Below are 21,233 nucleotides of genomic sequence, written 5' to 3'. Positions count from 1 at the left end.
AAACAAATTTCACTAAAGCATGTTTTACTCTTTCATCTCTAAGCTCTAGATGATACAGCAGTATAGGAAAACACTCCCTAAACCCTCCACTTCCTAAAGAGGGCTGTCTTTGTCTGCTGATTCTGAATCGTTTATAGCCACTTGTTGCAACATTCCAGAAGCGCAAGTTATCCACCATTTCTCCATGATTGCTTACACTGTAGTTCTTGGGCTTCACAATGTTTTCCATTGGTGTAGTTGCATTTTAGTTGGGCTGTCAATCCTGCCACCTTTTTAGGGGAAGAAAACCTAATTCCTGTGTGACTGTTCCCACATGCTTCCATGGTTTCTAACACTTCAAAGCCCACCCCTGCTGCACAAATTAGTAAGGGCCAACCAAAATCTGCTAGTGTCCACTTGCATATCATCCTTGAATATTTTTGATCATCAGGCCTGCTACTCACAAATGGGGTGCACCTGTCTTAAAGTGAGAAAAGGATCTTCAATCAGGAGTTAACAGGCCTCATTAAAGAAGTTTTAAACTAGATTTGAAGAGGAAAGGGGATAAAAACAGGCTCACTGGAAATAAGCCTGGGAGCACCATGATGATCAAAACCCACAAAATTCTGCCATGGACCAGTCTGATCAGTCCCAGATTCAGATACTGATCTGTTATTCTTTTGATCTGCTTCCTGTTTCTTCCTTCATCATTCCCTGCAACTGGAACAATAGAGGAGAATTTTACATGTGCTCCTGATCCCTTAACCAGTTAGTCTCAGGATGCTGAATTCCCTTTTTGATTGCCCTTAGACTTCGTATTGCAATTTCATCACTGCCTGCTTGAAAAAGTATTAATAGTTAATAATCTGAGGGCTGTACCAGAGTAGAAAATTTCCTCATAATGTCTTTAACACAGGCTTTGAGGGGCAGCAGACTTTAAGTGGATCCAGTGTGTATATTGGGTTTTTTGTTTCTCACAGAAGAAAAGACAGTAACATGTCTTTTCTTCTTTTCCTGTATGGAAGCAGTCTTGACACTGGGAATGACTTAAGCTGACTTAACCTTAGTGACATCTCTGACCTAGATGAAAAATCCTTCTTGTTGCTGTTCAGCTGCACTTGCAGAGCCTTGTACCTGTTATATTCCAGGGCACCTGGGAGGGTGGGGTAGTAACGGAAGGGACGCTCCACTGTGCAAGGCAGGAAATTGTCACCATTTCTCCCCTATCTCTTAAGTAATTATGTTCTGCAGATTAAAGATAGGATAGGGAATTCCCTGTATCATGCACCCTGTCTGCCTGACAGATTGGCCCCTGGGAAGGTAGGAGTCTCTTCAAGTAGTCTGTCTCTCACGCAGACTCTCTGATGCTGCTTAATGTACTCACCTCCTCCCACAGTTCTGTCACCCAGCAGAGGTGTTCCTCTGCCTGGGCACACGTCCCACAGGTGTGCTCACTGCCAGGGCTCTCACATAGGGCACGTCCTGCATCTGACACCTCAGCAGGCAAATGCACAAGGTGAGATACAACTTAGCAAGACTATGATAGCATAATAAGAAAACAGACTTTCGTGGTTCTTGGATGAATAGACAAAGACTTGGTGTACTGCAAAGTAAATGTAGATGATAGTACCAAGATGGTCCCATTGTCTTTTTCAGGTCTTTTTTCTCTCCTTCTATCTCCTCCTTTAATTTTATTTAAAAAAAATAAAATAAATTTTAAAAAAAGCCTTTACTGAAAAGCTTATAGTGATGAGGCTTTTGGCACAGTTAATACCTGCAACATGAAAATAAAAAGTCAAGTTAGAGCCAGGAGAGAATGTCAAAGAATAAAGTTCCATGAGTAGGTGACCTGATTTAAAGGCTTGCTGTTACCAAAAGGAGAGATGCTTTGCCAAGTGCAGACATAAATACCCACAAACCAGCATTGTTGGTCACAAGCTCTCAGTCTTTTGTGCTGGCTCTGATATTTTTCTGACCCTCTGCTGAACCAGTCCAACATGCTAAATAGGCAAAAAGCAAATCCATGTAAAATTGCAAGAAGAAGTGATTGTTCAACAGTGGTTCACAGGAATATTATTTTAATGAATCACACCAAGAGGCATCAATTTTCAAATAAAAAAGCTGTACAGATAAACTGTGTATTTTTGTTATTGTCTGGGATCAGCCAAAATCACTTTTCAGAGGTCTGCCTCCAGGTTTTGTGTAAAAAGTATCTGTATAATGTACCTACAACCTGGCTTGCAGAAGGTGACAGTGATAGAAATTTAAGGACTCAGTTTGTAGGGATAGAGAGGTGCTGTGTCATGTGCAGTGTTATACACCTGAAGATGACCCAACAAAAAGGAGCAGCCAGAATTGAACTTGGGCAGATTCAACTCAGACATAAAAAGTGTCTTTTTGAGAATTGTTTCAGAACCAGAATAAAATCCTTGCAGAAGGAAAACAGGTTTTCTCTCTCCTGGTATTCACAAATTGTGACTCAGCAACTTTACAGAGTACATGTGTTACTAAAACTCAAGGATTTTATGTCTACACAAAGATTTTGATAAGCCATCTACTAAAAAAATACTGTAAACCTAAAAATAGGGTATTTTGCCTCACAGTCATGACATATGTGGTTAACTTGGTACGCCAAGTGCAGGGACACGCTGTTTTGTGATATTGCTGCTTATCTGATTATTACTTTGTATGGAAGACAATACTCTAAAAAATTACCTAAGGAGGACAAAGATGCGTTTCACTACGACTGGATTCAAATTTCTCCTGCTCTGACGCTTATCACAGTGGCGGGACGAAAAACAAAGTAACGAAACTTCCACGCTTTAATAGAAGGCATGTCTTTGTAGTAGCTGGCATCCCTGCCCTGGCAACGCAGAGTGCCTGTGAAAAGCCTTCTTATACTTTTATGTGTGAGGTTTTCGACTAGGGCTCCACGCCCCCGTCTGACACTCCGCGCCACGGCACTGCCGCTCACCCTGAGGCCCTGGGGCGGTGCCGTGCCCGGGAGTGGCGGTGTCGGGGCGGTGCTGGGCCCGTGAGCAGCGGCGCGGGGCGGTGCCGGGGCCCGGGAGCGGCGGTGTCGGAGCAGTGCTGGGCCCGTGAGCAGCGGTGCGGGGCGGTGTCGGGGCGGTGTCGGGGCGGTGCCGTGCCCGGGAGCGGCGGTGTCAGAGCAGTGCTGTGCCCGTGAGCTGCGGGGCGGGGCGGTGTCGGGGCGGTGCCGGGGCCCGGGAGCGGCGTTGCGGGGCGGAGCCGGCGGCGGAAGCGGCGGGGCCGGCGTTGCCGGGCGGAAGCGGCGGCGGTTGGTGTTTAAAGGCTCCGCGGCGGCAAAAGGGCGGCGGGTGGCGGCAAGGCGGGCGGGGCGGAGCGGTTTGGGCGCTCCTGGTTCTCTCCGCTCCGCCTCGGGAGTGGCCGCGCTTCCCGGCCCCGGCAGCGCCCGGGCGGAGCGGGGAGATGGTCTCCAGAGCCGCCGATCGGCTGCTGATCGTCGTCTCCGTGCTGGAGGGTAAGTGTGAGGGGCGGGAGGGTCACGGCCTCCCGGCTGCTGCGCGTCCCCTGTGTCCCGAGAGGAAGATGAGGGCTGGTCCTGCCTCCGAGGTGTTTTCTCTGGTGGCATGAACGGGGTCAGCCGAGCAGCGTTGAGTAAACCGATGTTATTAATAAAGCTTTGGACGTACTTATCTTAAGGTCAGGGTTGCCTGCCCTCTGTTAGGTTTTGGAGGTATTTACGCAATGTATTAAGTGGATGAGAAAAGTACTGGTTGTTCCCTGAGGTTTTGGGTTTTGTTGGTTTGGTTTGGTTTGGTTTTTGGGTTTTTTTTAATAGAAAATTCTGGTATTTCTATCCCTTCCTAGAAATCAGCCTTAAGCTTTTTTCGGTAATTTTGACTCAAATGTCTGTTTCGTTGGTCATCTTGCATTTCTGCAGGTTTTAGTTTCTGTAGTCTAATTTGTGTGTGAGTGAGTGATTTGTTAGGATGTCTTTAACTCTTTTGGGCTGTTTTGCAGATTGGCGGGGGTTTGGGTTGTTTTACCTGAATGCTTTCTCTTTGTCAAGTAAATCCTATTATCTCTCTGTCCATTTATGTAGTTTGCCAGAGGATCTTACAAATAAGATCCTGTCGTTTGATATACTTGTAGTGTCGTCTCCCCACACTGTGATATAAGTAAACTTCTGTTTCTTTTTGTCATTTCATATCAGAATATTGGATGATCCTGAGCCCAGGACTAATCCTGTACTGTTTTAAACGCTCCCCTAATCTGGTAATGACTTTTTTTTTTTCAGCAAGTGGCAGGAGAAACACCATTCATTACTTTTATAAGATCATGTTTTTCTATTTTGATGTCGGACAGTCATAACATTTTCACTTGAAGTAAAACATTCACTCTTTCTCACGCCTGCTCTCTTACTTGTTGCCAGTCATAGATTTCTCAAATAATTCTAATTGCTTGCTACTTTGCTTTTTTACTTAATTTCCTATTTCTTCACAAATACTCTGTTTTATATTATGTCTTCTGTATTTCTGCATAGTGCAAACACTTTTTCTTTAAAGATCAGAGCAGGGAAGGTGACATGAGAAATTAATTTCAGTCTGAGCTCTTGCGCCAATTTTAGTGATGGCACATGCAATGCCATTCTTTTACAGGGCGCTGTTTCCCAAAACGGCCCAAGCACACGCTTATAGTTGAAGCCAAGTTAGATGGTGAACAGTTGGCTACTGACCCTGTGGAGCATACTGATCAGCCAGAATTTGCTACAGAATTGGCCTGGGAACTTGATAGGAAAGCACTCCATCAGCACAGGTAATGTTAAAAAGTGAAGTCTAATTTGCAGATAAAATTTAACTTTCTCTCTTTGCAGTTAATGAAATACAATTTTTGGTATAGTGTCATCTGAATTGTTTTTTAGAAACTTTCTTTTAGCTACAAAAATGTTGTGGAAAGGTGTATTAATGTACAAAAAAGGTAATGTGTGGCAAAATAAGTGATGTTTAAAAATTCTAAAGGGTGTATTTTCACACTACTAAAAAACACCCTGCGGGCTCTTAGAGCAAACTAATAGTTCTGTAATTCAAACATTGCAGTCAAGCTTCCTTATGTATACTGTGGCACAAAATTAACTTAATTTCAAGTCTGAAAAGCCTGTGTAAATAGTTTCTGAAAATTTCAGAGAGATAAGCTGAGAAATTGAATGTTTCCATAACTGTTATTTTGTTTCACAAGTCTTACAACTTACAGGTTGTAATGTTATGATCAAAGAAGTTAAAAATGCTGTATCATATTTATTTGACAGGAAAAGATGCCTACATTTGCCATGTGCTAGATGCCCTATCTGTGCCTTGCAGTAGTCAGGTGCTTTACCCAAAAATCTTGTCCACAAGTCCTGTTTTTGAGATGCCTCTCCAAGTGAAATTGAAATTTTGTGTGAGGCTCTGTACTTTTTTCTTTTGTGTGAGTGAAGTATTTATTTGTTGCTAATGTCTTTTTAATAGCACTTGAGACTGAGGCTCCAATGTACTCTTCTTAAAAAATTTAGCCATTTGTTCATTCTCTCACTTAGTGATGACTTGGTGTTCAATATAAGTTCTGTTTCTGACCTAATGAAACTAGTTATATAATGGTTTGTATCATTGGCTTGCTGGAAACTTATGAACTTCCTTGAGAACTAATTGCAGAGATACATTTTATATTTAATATTTCAACTGAATTACTTTTTCAGACTGCAGCGTACACCTATTAAACTCCAGTGTTTTGCACTGGATTCTGTATCTTCTGCTAAAGAGAATATAGGCTATATTGTACTGGATCTGAGGGCTGCACCAGAAAAGAAACAGGTACGTTATGGGCTATAAAGATTTAAAAAATTGTTTTGACAACCATGCTGTTACAGATAATATAATTTGAATTAAAGCATAGGCTAAACTTTTGAGTCTCATTTTGGAGTATGACTGATCATATATGGGGGATTTTGTTGCTTTTCTTAAGAGGAGAGACATCTTGAATCAGAGAACATGTGCAAATGAAAAAATACAGTTGGCACTAATCTTGCTTGCTTCTGGATTGAATTATAGCATCACTAGCAACCAGTTAATCTACACAATCTCATTATTTAATCAACTGGAAAATTATATCTAAGGAATACATATGGAGCAATTGGATTGAGTCTCCATCATCAAATCATGTCTTAAGGTTTTTTTTATAGTGAGCCTCCATGGAAGATGATGTGTTAGGTGATTGTTTCTAACCCTTTAATGCAGCACAGAGTAAGCACAATATAATTGTACATATAAATTTAATTCGCCAACTCCCTTGTATCAAGCTTGATCAGAACGTAACTTTGATATGGGTCATATGAGGAGCCTGGTGTCGTATTTTGGCATCATTCTTCCAGTGTATTTCCAATGCTTCTGTGTTACTGTGCAGTTGAGGACTTGAAGGTTTTCTAAATAAAGATTTATGGTATATTTATCTAATCTTTGCACTGTACAAGTCAGTGGGAAAAAACCAATATGTTTAGGTAGTCATCCAGCAACCATTCTATAGAATATTTTAGTACAGCAGTATACTAATAGACCAAATTTCTAGAAATAAAAGCCAAAGTGTATTTCTGTAGATGATAAAGTAGAAGTGCTAGATTAAGACTGAGTTTTCTGTAATAGTTTTATACTGTTACATTTTTTTTTCTGTTGCATTTAAACACTTTTGAGTCTTACTTTTGTTTTTAACTCTGTAGGCACCTAAATGGTATCCTTTGCTTAGTAACAAGTACCCTAAGTTTAAACCTGAAATACAAATTGGTGTTGCATTGGAGACGGATTCAAAAGCCCTAGTTGATGACTTTAAAGCAAAGGAGGCACCTCCTAGAGAAGGAAAGGGTAAGTAACATGACATTGCTCACTTTGAATTAAAAATCTTTCTGTGCAGATGACATATCACTTGTTACAAATGTGTTGTTTTAAGTCTCAATAGAATTTTAATTTCACAGCAGTTCCAGTGCAAATCCTTTGCAACTGATTAATGTACCTTTGGAGCAACTTTTTCAAGGATTCTTTACTGTGATAATTATGTGACTTTTGCAAACCAGCTGGTATTTAAAATGAGAATCAGGGTCTTATAGTTAACTCCCTTGGGTATTTAACTTCTATTTATGGGCTTTGGAAAGTTACGAAAGAAATAGGAAAGGAGCTTCTTAATAGAAGGTAAAGTTTCAGTAGTTTGGGCTTGGAACTGTAAAGTAGCAAAATGTCTCATTTGCTGGGTACGCTTGATTTTTTTTTTTTGGTGGGTTCCTCTTCTAATCTTTAGGTACTTAAATTATGTACTAGTAAGATTTTTTTGTAGTAATATCTGCTTACTGTTGGGACTCATTCTTCAATTCTGGATTCTTTTGTTTATTTTTCTTGAAAGAAATCAGAGAAATGCCAAAAATCTATTGGGCTTCAAATGTTAACACTAGTAGGGGCCTTTCTGTGCTGTGCCTTTAAGTCACTTTTTCATCTGTGTTTTGGGGGTTTTTTTAATGCAAGATAGTAGCTGTTAAAAAAAAAAAAAACAAAACCAAGGTCTTAGAAACTTGATTTAATGAGTCCCAAAACAAAACCATATTTCCATCTTGCCCTGATCTGTCACCCAAATGCATATCTACTTAACTTTTGAGAAATTAGCCTTTTGGTACCACCAGTGGCTTTTCTTCCGCATACCTTACAATACTTTGTGTTCTTGCCATGAAGGTACATTTTTCCTAATTCTGAATCCATCATCTATCTGCTGATGATCTGTGGCTGTAATTTTGTAGAAGTAGAGTGGTCAGTGGCAGTAAATATTTTATAAGCTTCTGGCCCAGAGTTTACTGACTTGACTGCATTTCAAGGTTGGTTAAGATCGGATTTAAGTTTCAGTAATAGATAGCTTACTCCATTCTTTCAGGTTTACAGCAGGATATAGGGAACTTCCCATATTGTAATGTCTGTAAAGGAGGCAAAGAACTACTCTAAATGCTTCCTTAGCCTGCACTTCCCATGTGGTCTTTGTGTCTGTAAGTTCTCCTATCCCTCATGACACTGGCAAAAAATTAAAAAGACCTTTCTGCCCATCACTCAGTGCTATTTCCCATTTCATGTTTTCTGTGGAATAATTGCTGCAAACGAGTTTGCCAGCTTTTTCCTTTTTTTCATCATGTCAAAATTAGTCAATATCATATTTATGTGATGTGGAAAAGCAAACTTCTAGGTTTTCACAGTTGTTAAGCTAATGTTCCAAGCATTGGGTATGACAAAGCTGTATTACCCAGTTCTAGTCTGGTCTGATACTTTTCCATTTAGTATTTATACACTCTTTTTTCTTTACTGAGTTAAGATGTCTAAGGCTTCCAGTATTGGAAACAGAGCTTTTTTGTTCACAAAATGTTATGTCATTATTTCTATTTGATGTAACCTGAGGGTTGAATATGTTGAATTACTGGCATTATAGAACAAAAGCTAGCAAATCAGAATACAGAGTTTTATACATTGAAGACTTGAGATGAAAAATCTTTAAATGCAACATTCTAAAGATCTGTGGAGTGGCATAGCATACTTGTTCCAATAGACTGCAATATGCAGTTACTGTCCTGCATTTTCTTTAATGAGCTAAGTAAAGAAATAGCACGGTATACTCTAGCCTACTGAAATAAACTTCCAGTCAGTGTAATATTTCTCATTGTAACACAAAATAAAAATAGGAAGTAGAATTCTGTTTAGCATGGTGTTCAGTTTAACAGTTGTGAATAAAAGTTAATTTCAGATTTTTTTGTAGCCGTTTCAAAGTGTAGCTGGAGACTTTGTGTTTTGCAAAACTTTGCTAACAGGCATCAAGATCTTTATTTGTAATTTTTCTTTCCACATGTAATTTCCATGTGTAATGCTTAAAAATAAAATTGCAATTATATACCAGATTGCTGGAGCAATTGCAAAGACCACTAGTTACTTATGTTTATTTCTTCTCTCTTAGTACTAACCCTTTTTCGTGGACTGGACCCTAAAAGTATTGTGCCAGTCTTGAATGAAGAAGAGGGCTATCATCAAATTGGACCAGCAGAGTATTGCAGAGATCACTTTGTCTTGTCTGTAACCATTGCCTTTGCCACACAGTTGGAACAGGTCTGTTTCCTTGCTATGTGTAGTTTTTAAGAAGTGTTATGCCACTTTATGTTAGTTAAAAAATATGTTAGAATTTTCACCCTCCCATTCCTCATTTCTAATTAGTTTTTTTTTATGGTTTCTTGAGTTTATTTCAAGAAATAACCTTGTCCCAAAGTGAATTTGTATTAATTTTAAAACTTTATGAAGTCTTTAACATTTCAGACTGCAGATGAAATATAATTATTTTGAAGTACTAAAGCTGTATTTACCTCAAATGATGCATTCTTGTGAAATGCATATTTCTCTACTGCAATATAGCATAAGAAGTTTGTGTATGGATAATACCAGTCTTCAGTGTGGTGCCCATGCACTGGAGTTTAAACAAGGTGAAATGCTTTTCAAGTATATAAACAGCTTGTATGTTGCCTGAGGGAAGGACTTACTAGCTTGGATGAAGTGGCATGCTAATGGTTGTTTCAGCTTTAGACCTTAGCTGCTATGTTTATGCTGTACTGACAGCACTGTTTTAATTGGTCTAGAACTCATGGTGTGTGATAAACTCTTTTCAGACTTGTCACGTTTCTTTTTTTTCAGGGAAAATAATTTTCCATGTCAGAATTGTAGGACCTTGAGAAGCAAAATTTACTGTGATCATGCTTGTGGCTGTGCCTCTTTAGGCATTGAACTTGCAGTTGCCTACAGGATGAAGTAGCTGTTCGCCTGTTTCAGTCTATTATTTAATCACATAAATTATATAACAGTATCTAATCTGCATTATTTAATAATTGGAAATATTTTATGAAGGCATAGTTTATTTCTGAGTATTTGTGCAGTATTTTATGTTAGTAAATACAGGTCAGTTACAGCCCTTGATGTTGACAAGTCTTGTTCTTTTTTACTTAAAAAAAGTAAAACTTTTTAAATTTAAATATTAATATAATAAGTTATGTGTACAGTGCAAGCTGTGGTTTAGGTCAGCTGGTCACTTGAGGCTCTAATTTCCAAAGTAGTGCTTCAGAATTACTATAACTCTGCATCAAGGAAAGAGATACATAATTCTCTTCTGCATCTCTTTCAGTTAGTTCCTAGTACTATGAAGATCCCTGATCGACAACCTGAGTTTTTTTTCTACTACTCATTACTGGGAAATGATGTCACAAATGAACCTTTCACTGATTTAATTAATCCAAACTTCGAGCCAGAAAGAGCTTCAGTTCGAATACGTAGTACAGTAGATGTTCTTCAAGTTTATCTTTGTGCACAGTCAAAATTGCAGGTAAGATGTTTAATTTCAAATGTGAATGAAAATAAATAATTAAATTTAAAGAAATGGAGTATGTCTCAGGCTGTATCTGTGAAGCGTTTCTGTTTCCAAAACTAAGATGCTCTTATAGTATTTTGGCTCGAATATAAGTTGATTGTCTTGCTGATATGATGGAAACCATAGCAGCAAGTTTCCTAGCTCAGGTGGAGTGGTGTCTTTTTAATTAGTTGCTATTACAGCAAGCGGGTTTACATGTCATAATAAAAGCTGTTGCTGAAATATGATCTTCCCAAAGAAGTAATGTGGCTCTCTGAGGAGCTCTGAGCTTTGGGGCCTGCACTGCAGTCAGACCATCTACAACCCAGAGTCCTGCTTTGTGTTACTTATGGTAATCCCATACCAGCTGCTCAGGTCACTCTAGCCGAAGGTATAAAAATCACTGTCCTCAGCACTCTTTGTGAATGATATGCAAGTTTTTTTTTTTCCCCGCACTGCAGCCAAATGCTGTTTCTGAAAACACTACAGACATTTCTGAGCTGTTATGGGATATTTCTTATCTTATTTAGCTTTGCCAGTAAATCGAGGAGATGGTTTAGTGGTGAGTTGGCAGTGTTAGGTTAACAGGTGGACTCAGCAGACTTAAGGGCCTTTTCCAAGCTAAGTGGAATAAATATCAGGTAGTACTTAGAGTATTTATGGCAATCTGTGCGTGGCTCAAACTAATTACAAAATTACAAAACAAGAGTCTGCTTTGTTGTATGAGGGTGGTGTAGGATTTCTGATAGTAAATAAGACAGTAGTAGTTATACAAAGTAATTTGTGGATCTGGACCCTTTTCAAGTTATTTTTCTTTAACTTTATACTGACTATTCTAGGGTTTTTATGCAGGGTGGTTTAAGGATGCTTTTATTTAAATCTTGTATTGTTCCAATTTTTTTAATTTGTTTGCCTCAAGTTTCAATATTTTTGGAGCAACATGTGCACTGGTGTGTTTGCAATTTATAACATATATGATACATACGTGTGGAATTATGCATGTTTTGCATCATGTGTAAAGAACAATTTTTTGAACAAAAGTTCTTTGCGGTCAGATCCACATTTTGGTTTACAGTTTTCTTCCTTTGAGTTATCACTCATCATCTTAAATCTTAGGATATAGGATCAGAGCACTGTGTTCTGATTCTTAATTTTAATATATAGCTCCAAAAATGAAGACGTTGGTTGTAAAAGGTGCTAGTTGCCAGACTAGAGTGTGTGTATATATATGTGTTGTATGACTGTATTTGTATGTATGTACATATATATGTGTACCTAAATATGTACACTGCAGGTCACACCTTCAGCACAACAGTTTTCTTTAAGTGCAATAAATATTAAGGATGGGAATACAGTGTTCTGATCTGCTAAATCAAAACTGACGTGACTCTTATTTGGGAAAAAGCAAGCTAGTATTTGAGTTTCAGAGTAACTTTGAGGAAAATAGATTACTTTAGTGTGTACTGGTTTTGTTTTTAAGATCCATCTTTCACTCGTATGTATAAATATTAAACTGTGTAAGGAAAAAACAGTTGAATCAAATTTTCAAATGATTATATTTACTGGGAATTAAAACCACGGTTACTTAATTCCAAAAATCCTTGCCAGTTAAGTGGTGTCTAAATATATGCCCAAAGCCTTCAAGTAATCTTTTTAATTACCTTGCAGTTATGCATTTTATATGCCTGTGCCTGAAGGACAAGCATCTTTGCAGTGTTTGGAAGCCACAGAATACTGAATTTATCCTACAGAATGAATGATATGACAGGTCGTCACAAAGGCAGTGAAGTGATTTGCTGCTGCCCCATCAGTGAGCAAATCCCACCTGCTCAAAGCTGACATTTCATAGCTGTTCTTATTCTCAGCATGCAGGGACTAGGTTGGGGATGATAACTTGTTGTATTTATGCTACCTTTAGTGGAGGGTGCACAGATGGTTCCAGTGCAAATCATACATACCAGTTACTTTCTAGCACCTTTCTGTGTGTGCAGATCCATCTTTGCTGTGGGGACCACTCTCTTGGAAGCACTGAAGTTCCCCTGTCTGGACTGCTCAAAAGAGGAAATGTGGAGATTGATCAACACCCAGTGGCAATAGAAGGACCATTTGTTCTTATTCCACCAAATAGAGCTAAACAGAAACTGCCACAACTGCCTGTGGATCTGGCTCCTACTGTTGGGGTATCTGTGATTCTTCAAAGGGAGAGCTTGACTACCCAGGTGTGTTTTTGAATGAACTACCTGTTCATTGCTGGTTTACACACAATTTAATGTTCAATTATTGGTATTTCTTAAACATATTTGACTGGTTTTTGCATAAAAAACAAAACAAAAAAACCTGAAGGAATTAATTGCTTTATATGAATAATCCTTTCATTGGTATTTTTCTATGTCTGAATAATTATCTCATACTATGAAATGTCATAGACAGAGTTTTTTAATGTGAGCTATGGTCAATAAGAAAATTATTATTTCATTCAGCCTTTGATTCCCTTAAATGCTACAACTGAACCCAAACAGCTGCAGGAGAAAGTTCTTTCACCTCTTAATGGAAAAACAGAGAGCCAGCAGCAGAGATCCCAAAATGTCCCATCTCAAGCTGACCAGTGTTCTTCAAAAGAAGATGTAGCAACAGAGAGTGAAGTGGAAAGTCTTAAGTTTGAAAAAGGCACAAAACCAAGGAAAAGGGGTATGTGGTATATAATTTTTTTGCCCAGTTGCTAAGTGTGGTCTTGGGTCATGTACTACTCCTTTCTTGTATATTCATGAAGTAGTACTCATTTCTGGTGAAAATTTCAGACAAGGCAGAATCATTTGCATAAAACAAGTAACAGAAGGGGGATAAATGTTGTGATTTGATCATGATCATTGTTAAGTACACTTGCAAGAGCCAGATTAGAGATTTGGCGGTGCGTAGATTACAAGTCATGTGGATGGTCATAAACTTGAAAAATCATAACAAAAGTTTTTGGAATTTCCTGGAGTTGTGAATGAGAAGGTTTAGTGCAATGTCTATGAAGAAACTGACTTGCTTAATTGAGATGAAATGGTCTAATGTTAATTTATTCAGTAGAAAAGCCGGGTAATGTGGGATTTTTGAGTTTTCTAAGGAATTTTCTATGTGGATTATAATTTGTGAAGACAAATGTTCATACAGTACAGGTTCCTGAACAAAACCAAGCAATTTGGTTGTATTGTTTGTTTTTACATGATCCTTTTGTTTGGACTTGGTAGCCCAAGCCCTAGGAAGACTTGTTTCTGATTTCAGAACTGGGAAGTGGAAAAGTGGAAGAAGAGCAGAGAGAAGAAATACCATAATAACCAAATAAATCTCAAAAAATGTTGTTTTGCTAAATGTTACTGAACATGAATCTTCTTAAGAGATGGTTTATGAATAAAGTGGAATTATTGTTTTTCTAGTGATATTTGTATTGCAGGTCTTTTGAGCTTTTTTCTAAAGACACCCAGTTCTGTAGAGGAAATTCCGTTTCTAGAATGGGCTCTCAGGATTTGTCTGCTAGTTCAGCCAAATTTTTTAATCCTAACTGATTTTATCTAAGCAAGGTTTAAGTCCTTTATGTGGAATGTAAAAAGAAAGTATTGTGAACCCAGCAGTTGGTTTGAATCTCTGGTCAGGAAATCCAAGATTGTGCTTTTATATTGATAGTAATAGTAATTTTATAATTGTGTTTTGCTAAGATGTAAAACATGTCATTTCACATTTGTCTTCCAGGGCTGGTGGCTAGCTGTCCTCAAGAGGTTAGCAAACAGTGTTTTGAAGAGCTTCCAGCTTTGAAATCACAGAGCAGAGCAAAGTCACCTCTGACAGATCTGCAAAATCCCAGTAAGGCAAAATTTATTGAATTTGGTACATTAAATGAAATTTGACTGTAGTACCAACTTAAATAAATTTTAACAGTAAGCTGTGTGTACTTAAAAGCTGTATGATCTTTAAATTCCATTCAGCCCATTCTTTGCACCAAGCAATCTGTTGACATTCTACCTGAATCACTTAAAATTGTTTCATTCATACATTGTGTTAACTAGCTGATGCTGAAGTATTACAGCAATTTTTGTTTTTGTAATATTAATATTAATGCAAGCAAAACACTTGAAAAAAAGAGGAAAGAATAAAGTCAATGCTAGTAGTGATGTATTTCTTTAAAAATTACAGAAGTGGAAATGGTTTAAATAATTATGAAGGAAGTATCAGAACAAGTAGCACTTACAAAAGGCTGTTGAGTTCTTATCTGATACTTTCATTCCCTCTTTTGCAGGGGCTTGGTAGCCCAAAGAACCCTTAAAGACTTAAACCAAATGTCTTGAACATTTTTTCAAGAACTCCTTTTGGAGACCTGTCTGTGGGACTTGTAGTTTGATGTTTTTGTCTGTGAAGGCAGTATTGAGTCTCATTGTAAGGATATGAGAAGCCTCGATGTAATTGGACTGGCACTCAATGTTGCTTCTGCCTTCTAAATTATAACATGGGTGTCACAGTACATGGGTTCTGTGACAGAAGCAGATGTGCTTTGCATGTTTTGGTTCAATGCTTCAATGTTTAGCTTCAATGGCTAAACCTCAGCTGGGGCCAAGAGTGATGCTGCCTTATATGAGCACAATTGACCTGTTAATCTGATTGTCTTTGTAATTCCCCTAAAGAAATTAGTTAATTTTAAAAACCCCTAAATTTCTAAAACTATTTTTTCCTATGCATGCCATCAAGTTGACTATGAAAAATCAGTATAAACTGCAGTCTTACAGGGTCTTGCTGAAGAACTTAATTTTTTTGATCTTATTGTAAACTTTTATAGGTGAGTAAACCTTCAAAGATTAATAAAGAAAGGAAAAATATTACAGTCCTGTAAGAAGATTTAAAATATATTGGGTTTTGGTGTTTTTTCTTTGGAAGCAGTAACTTACAGAAGGAGTGGTTATTTTTCACAGTATTAATTTATTTTACAAGGAATCTCTTAGGAAAGCAACCTATCTACTTGCATTTAAAATGTGACACTGATCTTTGATATATTTTGCTATTTTGGGCAGAACAAGTTATGAAAAATGTACATTAATTCTCTTTTGTGTTTTCAGCTGATAGTGGTCCAGTAGCAATATCTCAGCCTAACCCTGTGGGTGTGTCCAGTTCTTCTGAGCCTGTGTCAGCACAGAAAATTGTCATTCCGGCAGCCTCTCACCATTTTTGCTTTTCAATAGACTTAAGAAGTATACGTGGTCTGGAAGTTGGTTTTCCAATAAATTGCATTTTAAGGTACAATTTGTTTTTGTTATTCTTGGAAAATACAAAGCCATTGTAATCTGAGTGATCACAGGTGGCATGGTGCCTCTCTGCTTCTTCATGCCTTTTAAAATGTAGCTGATTTTCAGTAGCAAAATACTTTAGAATGTTCATCTGGCTTATCGCTAAACTGACCATTAAAGATGGCGTGTAAAACTTTGCCTTTTGCTGTATTAAATCTTTCTGGCTCCATTTCCAGCTCATCAATTAAGTGGGGGTTTTTTGTTTTTTTTTTTTTGTGTGTGGTTTTTGGGTTTTTTTGTTTTGTTTTTGTTGGGTTTTTTTTGTTTGTTTGGTTTTTGGTTTTTTGTTTTTGTTTTTTTGTGGAGTTTTTTGTTTGGTTGGTTTTGGTTTTTTTGTTTGTTTTGGTTTTGTTTTGTTTTGTAGTTTTACACATTCCACCAAGAACTCCTTACAGTGTTTTAGTAAGAGACAGCTCACTGGTTTGTGTATGAATCCAAAGGAAGCCCATTCTAGTTCTAATGAAGAATCAGTGTAGTTAAATGCATTTCTGAGGGACTTGTAAATACAGGGATGACTTTGACGGTTTAAAAAAGAAATTCTACTTTTGTTATAGTAATTATTGATGTTGTGTTTTAAGTGAGTGATTAATAATAGTTTTTACAATTGGTCTTATTTCCATCAGAGTTGTTCTTGATGTTTGTGACGAAATGTATCTTCAAATAGTGATTTAGTCTGAAAGCATTGAGGATTTCTGTCTGGGGAGTTGCCTCTCCATTTGCTCTACCTCTTTTCTGGCAGACCTTGATTGATACAGTTTTAAGTACATTGAGGAATCTAGTTGTGGTGGTGATTCTTGGGGTTTAAACAGTCTGAACTAAGTCAAAAGGTGTGGATGACATGTAGAGCTAGAATATTTTAAAATACAGTTACTTAACATCATTGCATGCAGCATTAATGTCTTTCCATATTGGCTGCATTACTAAATAGTATGCAGAAAGCAATGGATGGAATTTTGCCACATAAAATCTTTTATGTAACATTTCAATAGTTAATTTGTTTCAGAACAGTAGCAACGCATAGGTTTTTGGGTTTTTTTTTTTTTTGCTTTATGCACTTGAATTTTTATAGTCAGTAATGAATATGGCAGGAAGCTGAAGAGGAGAAACATCCAGATACATAAACATTAAGAGAAGTTGCAGGGTAAAAAATTGCATATTGACTGTAAACTGGAAGGATTACTTTATTCCAGTCTAAGCAAGCTCTTTCAACAGCTGTTCACAAAAGGTGAAGAATGCAATTTTTATATATAGAAGCATCATTTGATGCAGCTTTTATTTTATTAGGAACTTAGCTTACAGCTGTCAACATCAGTTTGAATAAAATGAAGTTTAAGAGGTTCATGACCTCCCCTTTGTTACAGTTTATCATACACTGAAATTGCCAATAGAGTCGTTTCAGGCCATCTTTTGAGTCGTATTGTTAAAATGATTTGGCTTGCCTTTCAGTCAATTAAACTGTGGAAATGAAAAAGCTAATGAAATTTTCTAGTGGTTCTGACACTGTGTCTATGTATACCTAGTTATCAGTTATTGCATGTCAATCTAGTCTGAACTGAACTGTACATGCAATTACAGATGTTCTCAACTAACAATCTGCACATGAGTATAAATTTGTCTTCCGTTGTCTGCTTAGTTTTATATAATAATTGCAGAGTTCTTGCAAAATATGAATTCATCTTGTTGTGAACATACAGGTTATTATTTTGTCAAAGCAACAGCCAGTATAAAGAAGCTGGATTGTTCCTGAAGGAAATGATGACATGAATACTTAAGAGCTAAGTTCTATTGTTGAATGTATAAATATCTCGAACTTTGAAGCAAGTCATGCTTTACTAAATGATGTCTAAACTGGTTTTCCTGTTGCAGAAGGTACAAAAAAGTTACCTATTTTAGAATTATTATTTTTGTTATTGTTTTTATTAGGTACTCGTACCCATTTTTTGGCAGTGCAGCACCTATTATGACAAGTCCACCTGTAGAAGTTAGAAAGAACATGGAAGTTTTCCTTCCAAAGTCATATTGTGCATTTGACTTTGCAACTATACCTCATCAGCTTCAAGATACATTCTTCAGGTAGTAATTTGCAATTTTTTATCTTATCTTTTCTAGATTTTGTTGTAAATGCAGGCACATTAAGATTATTAGTGCTAGATTTTAGTAAGTAATTCAAGGGCCAATGCCAATAAATTCTTAATAGCTTATTCTTCCAGTTTCTCTATTATCATTTAAAGTCAGGAATTCTACAGTTCTTGATTTTTCTCTCTTGCATATTCAAGTATTGTTGCTTACAGAAACAAGTAAAATTGCCATAAATTTTAAAAGTAAAGCTTGATAGCATTTTTTTTTGACAAAGTACTTCTTGAAATAGGAAATTATTTTCTTTTTAATATGCAGTGGCTATATGATATCTTTGAAAATACAGCAGGTACCTGGAAAGCAGTTTGCAGTGTTGAGGGCTGTAAAACAGTTCTAGTAGTTCCACCAGCTTTTAATAAATGATTAAGATGTAAAAAAAAAAAAAAAATCAAAATAGCAGTATTTAGAAAGTAGTAGTGGGAGGACCTGTATTTTGAGTGACAATGGTTACAATTAATTTTCTAAGTATTTATAAATGGAGATGGTCAAGTTGTGTTAGCATTGTTCTGTCAGTTACTCACTGTAACATTGTTAGTCCCTAACTGGAGAAAGGAATGATAATCTGAATCAAGTGATTGAGAAGATACAGTCAGTCAGTCTCATTCTTCTAAGTGAAAGGCAGTAAAGCCAACTCATTTTTTTTACTTTTGTAACCATCACTGATTTGAGAAGTTACTTTAAGAACATAGGCATTCTTATTCAGAAGAACCCCCCTCTTCCATTTTGATGCCTGACATGAAGATCACTTCTTTGTTTCAGATTGCCTCTGCTGGTTGAATTGTGGCACAAGGATAAAACAGCCAAAGACTTACTTCTAGGAGTGGCAAGGCTTCAGCTTTCAAATGTTTTGGCTTCAGAAAAAACCCGCTTCTTGGGTGGGAATGGTGAACAATGCTGGCGTCAGACTTGTAATGAAACAGTCAGTTTCACAGCAGCACAAGGGTAAAACTATTTAAAAAATACTTTGCTCTGTAGCAAGTTTTCTAGAGTTGCCTGTTTAGTGTTTCTCTGAAAAACAGACAGCTTTTCCTGCATAGCTTTTTGAATAGGTAAACAGGCTGCAGAGTAGTGCAGTATGCAAAGGGGGGAACAGGCATCCAAGAGATGAAAAGCAAAGTTGCCACTTAATTTTGAGCAATGTATACGCTACTCATTGTAATAAGCCTTTATATAATCATGATCCTGGGTAAATTAAACTTCACAGACAGATTAAGACGCAAACAATGTTACTGAGGCACTTCCTTAAGTAAGTTACTCAATTATAGAAAGGGTTGTTATTCCATAATGTATTTAACATTGTTTGTCCATAGTATGTTTTCAGATACAACTGACTTCGGTGAAAGTTAGGACAGATACACCGAGAGAATGGAGATGTCTCCTGTTTCAGGATAGTAGCAGGGGTTTCAGCTTGTGTACATTAGAAGGAGCAGTATTAGCTAATACTCTGTCTGAAGACAAATGTTCATTTACACAGAGCAGTGATGGGGTTTTATATATACATATATATATGTGTGGGTGGGTGGTTTTTTTCTTTTTTGATTGGTAGTTACTTCTGTCTTGTGTCCTTGTTGAAGATGATTAATGTTCACAATCAGTGTCTAGACCCTCATCTTTTCTGTGTAGTGATGGAACTTGATTATGCCCTTAAAAATAAACGTAATTGCTATTAAGACTGAGGTCAGTTTTAAACCGCTAATGCAACAGTTTTAAAGAATGGATTTTATATTTAACTCACAGGAAATTTCACAGGAAATGTTAGTGACTGGTACCTCCCCAGCTTAAAAAATTAACCTCTGGCTTTGCTTAAACTTCTCTGGGAAAGCCAGCATGGCCTGATTCTGTGAAGAGTTACTTTAAGGTGTCACTTTACATTAAGGTTCATACTTTTACCATTTGTTAAGTGAAACGTGGTTTTGCACAAAACATAACCACTAGATGGCATTCTCAAAATATAATCAGGTCTGTGTTTTGCTGTGCTGGCCCCTTCTTGTCCTTGCTCTTGTTGGTGTAACCTCCTTTTTATATTGATATGTTCAACAGACTTGTTGAATCATTTACTCTGATTTTTTTTTTTTAGGTCAACTAATACAAATCTTGTTTTCTTTTTTAGTGAGTAGCTGATGGAAGGTTGTAAGAATTTAATGCAGCAATTTATTTTAAGTACAAGCATTTATTGGGGTTTTTTCCTTTGCAAATAGAAGTATAGTGTAGAAGGCTGCACCCTTGTAAAAAGCATTTTAGTGTCATCTAATCTCTATCTGCTGAAAGTGAATTTCTGTGAAACCTGTAGCTGTGGTTAAGTCCTTCAGTATCTTGTTGCTTGATATGTTCTGCAGCTTCCAGATGACCAGTGATTGTGTAACTTGCTTTACTGGGTGATTATCACTGAAATGAGAGGTTTTGTTTTGACCAGGGTCTACACTTCAGTGTACTTTCATGTGAGACTTTTGATAATTTCCAGTTAGATGACTTCTTTATGTCCCTTCTCTTAGTACCTTCCCGTGCAAAAGACTGGCTTTGTTTGCTACAATTTGACTGTGATTAGAGACAAGGCAGTTGGAAACAAACTGTTCTTAAGCGGAAACCACAACTGTTTTCAAATTAATTTATTAAAATATCTGTTATGTAGGTATTGTTTCACTGAACAAGGGCAGGTAGATATTGTAACCTCTTTGTGATTGAAAGTTGCCAGTTCCCTATGCTGAAACTTCCAGAAATGTGTTTTTTAATAATCCCAGGATGTCTTACCACAAATTATAAAGTAACTTAAATATATTGTGGATAACTAAAAGGTTACTGTTGAAGTCTAAACAAGGAAAGCTAAGAAAATTTAATGAGTATCTTAAGTTGAAGTCAGAAGCAGTGCCTGTATATGAACAGTTACATCATTCGAAAGGTTTAGGACTGGAGGTACAATTTTGGATTATTCCCTCATTGCAGGGATGTGATGATTATAGTAATTTGTTAGTTAAATAGGTTTCCAATGACAAGTTATCTGCTTAAGTGAGAAGGCTTGCAATACATTCAGAAACTAGTCCCTAACTTAACAATATATATAAGAGAGCTCTCACATAGGCAACTGTTTAGAGATGCTGAGCTTGCACAGAACAACTTCAGCTTTGCTGTTTTGTGTGTTGTCTTACAATTCTTTTTCCATGTCTTTAGAGAGTTTTAATTAAAGTAACATTCTAATGCCATTTATAGGTCAGGAAGCAGAATAGCAGAGCTTTCGTACACCATCACCTTGGAAGACTATGGACTTGTCAAAGTGCAAGAAGTTATGGTGTCAGATTCTTCTCAAGTAAATTTTATATAAATCTTTTATTTTTCCTTTGAACATGTCTTTGACAAGTTGAGGTTCCAATGAAAAATTCACTCTTATTATAT

At 37.1% G+C, this 21,233-nt stretch overlaps 1 protein-coding gene across 2 annotated transcripts in view; it reads left to right on the top strand.

Annotated features, from left to right (window-relative positions):
• Positions 1-3,260: 3,260 nt before the first annotated feature.
• The window catches only part of CEP120 (centrosomal protein 120), a 37,948-nt gene continuing 19,975 nt past the window's right edge, over positions 3,261-21,233 (top strand). Inside the window, exons 1-13 of one of the 2 annotated variants that reach the window (XM_064403478.1) lie at positions 3,261-3,481; positions 4,623-4,779; positions 5,696-5,810; positions 6,710-6,851; positions 8,965-9,113; positions 10,174-10,371; positions 12,387-12,614; positions 12,915-13,083; positions 14,128-14,238; positions 15,483-15,660; positions 17,634-17,783; positions 18,606-18,788; positions 21,051-21,147. In XM_064403478.1, coding sequence (XP_064259548.1) covers positions 3,430-3,481; positions 4,623-4,779; positions 5,696-5,810; positions 6,710-6,851; positions 8,965-9,113; positions 10,174-10,371; positions 12,387-12,614; positions 12,915-13,083; positions 14,128-14,238; positions 15,483-15,660; positions 17,634-17,783; positions 18,606-18,788; positions 21,051-21,147 — 1,929 coding nt within the window. In that variant the 5' untranslated portion in view covers positions 3,261-3,429. Of the gene's footprint in view, positions 3,482-4,622; positions 4,780-5,695; positions 5,811-6,709; positions 6,852-8,964; positions 9,114-10,173; positions 10,372-12,386; positions 12,615-12,875; positions 13,084-14,127; positions 14,239-15,482; positions 15,661-17,633; positions 17,784-18,605; positions 18,789-21,050; positions 21,148-21,233 lie in introns of both variants that reach the window. The other variant, XM_064403477.1, reaches the window with a different exon arrangement.

Source organism: Passer domesticus, chromosome Z (genome assembly GCF_036417665.1).
Source record: "Passer domesticus isolate bPasDom1 chromosome Z, bPasDom1.hap1, whole genome shotgun sequence".
Classification (NCBI taxonomy): domain Eukaryota; kingdom Metazoa; phylum Chordata; class Aves; order Passeriformes; family Passeridae; genus Passer; species Passer domesticus.
Note: the sequence above shows the minus strand (reverse complement) of the source record. Positions and strands in the feature narration are given on the sequence as shown.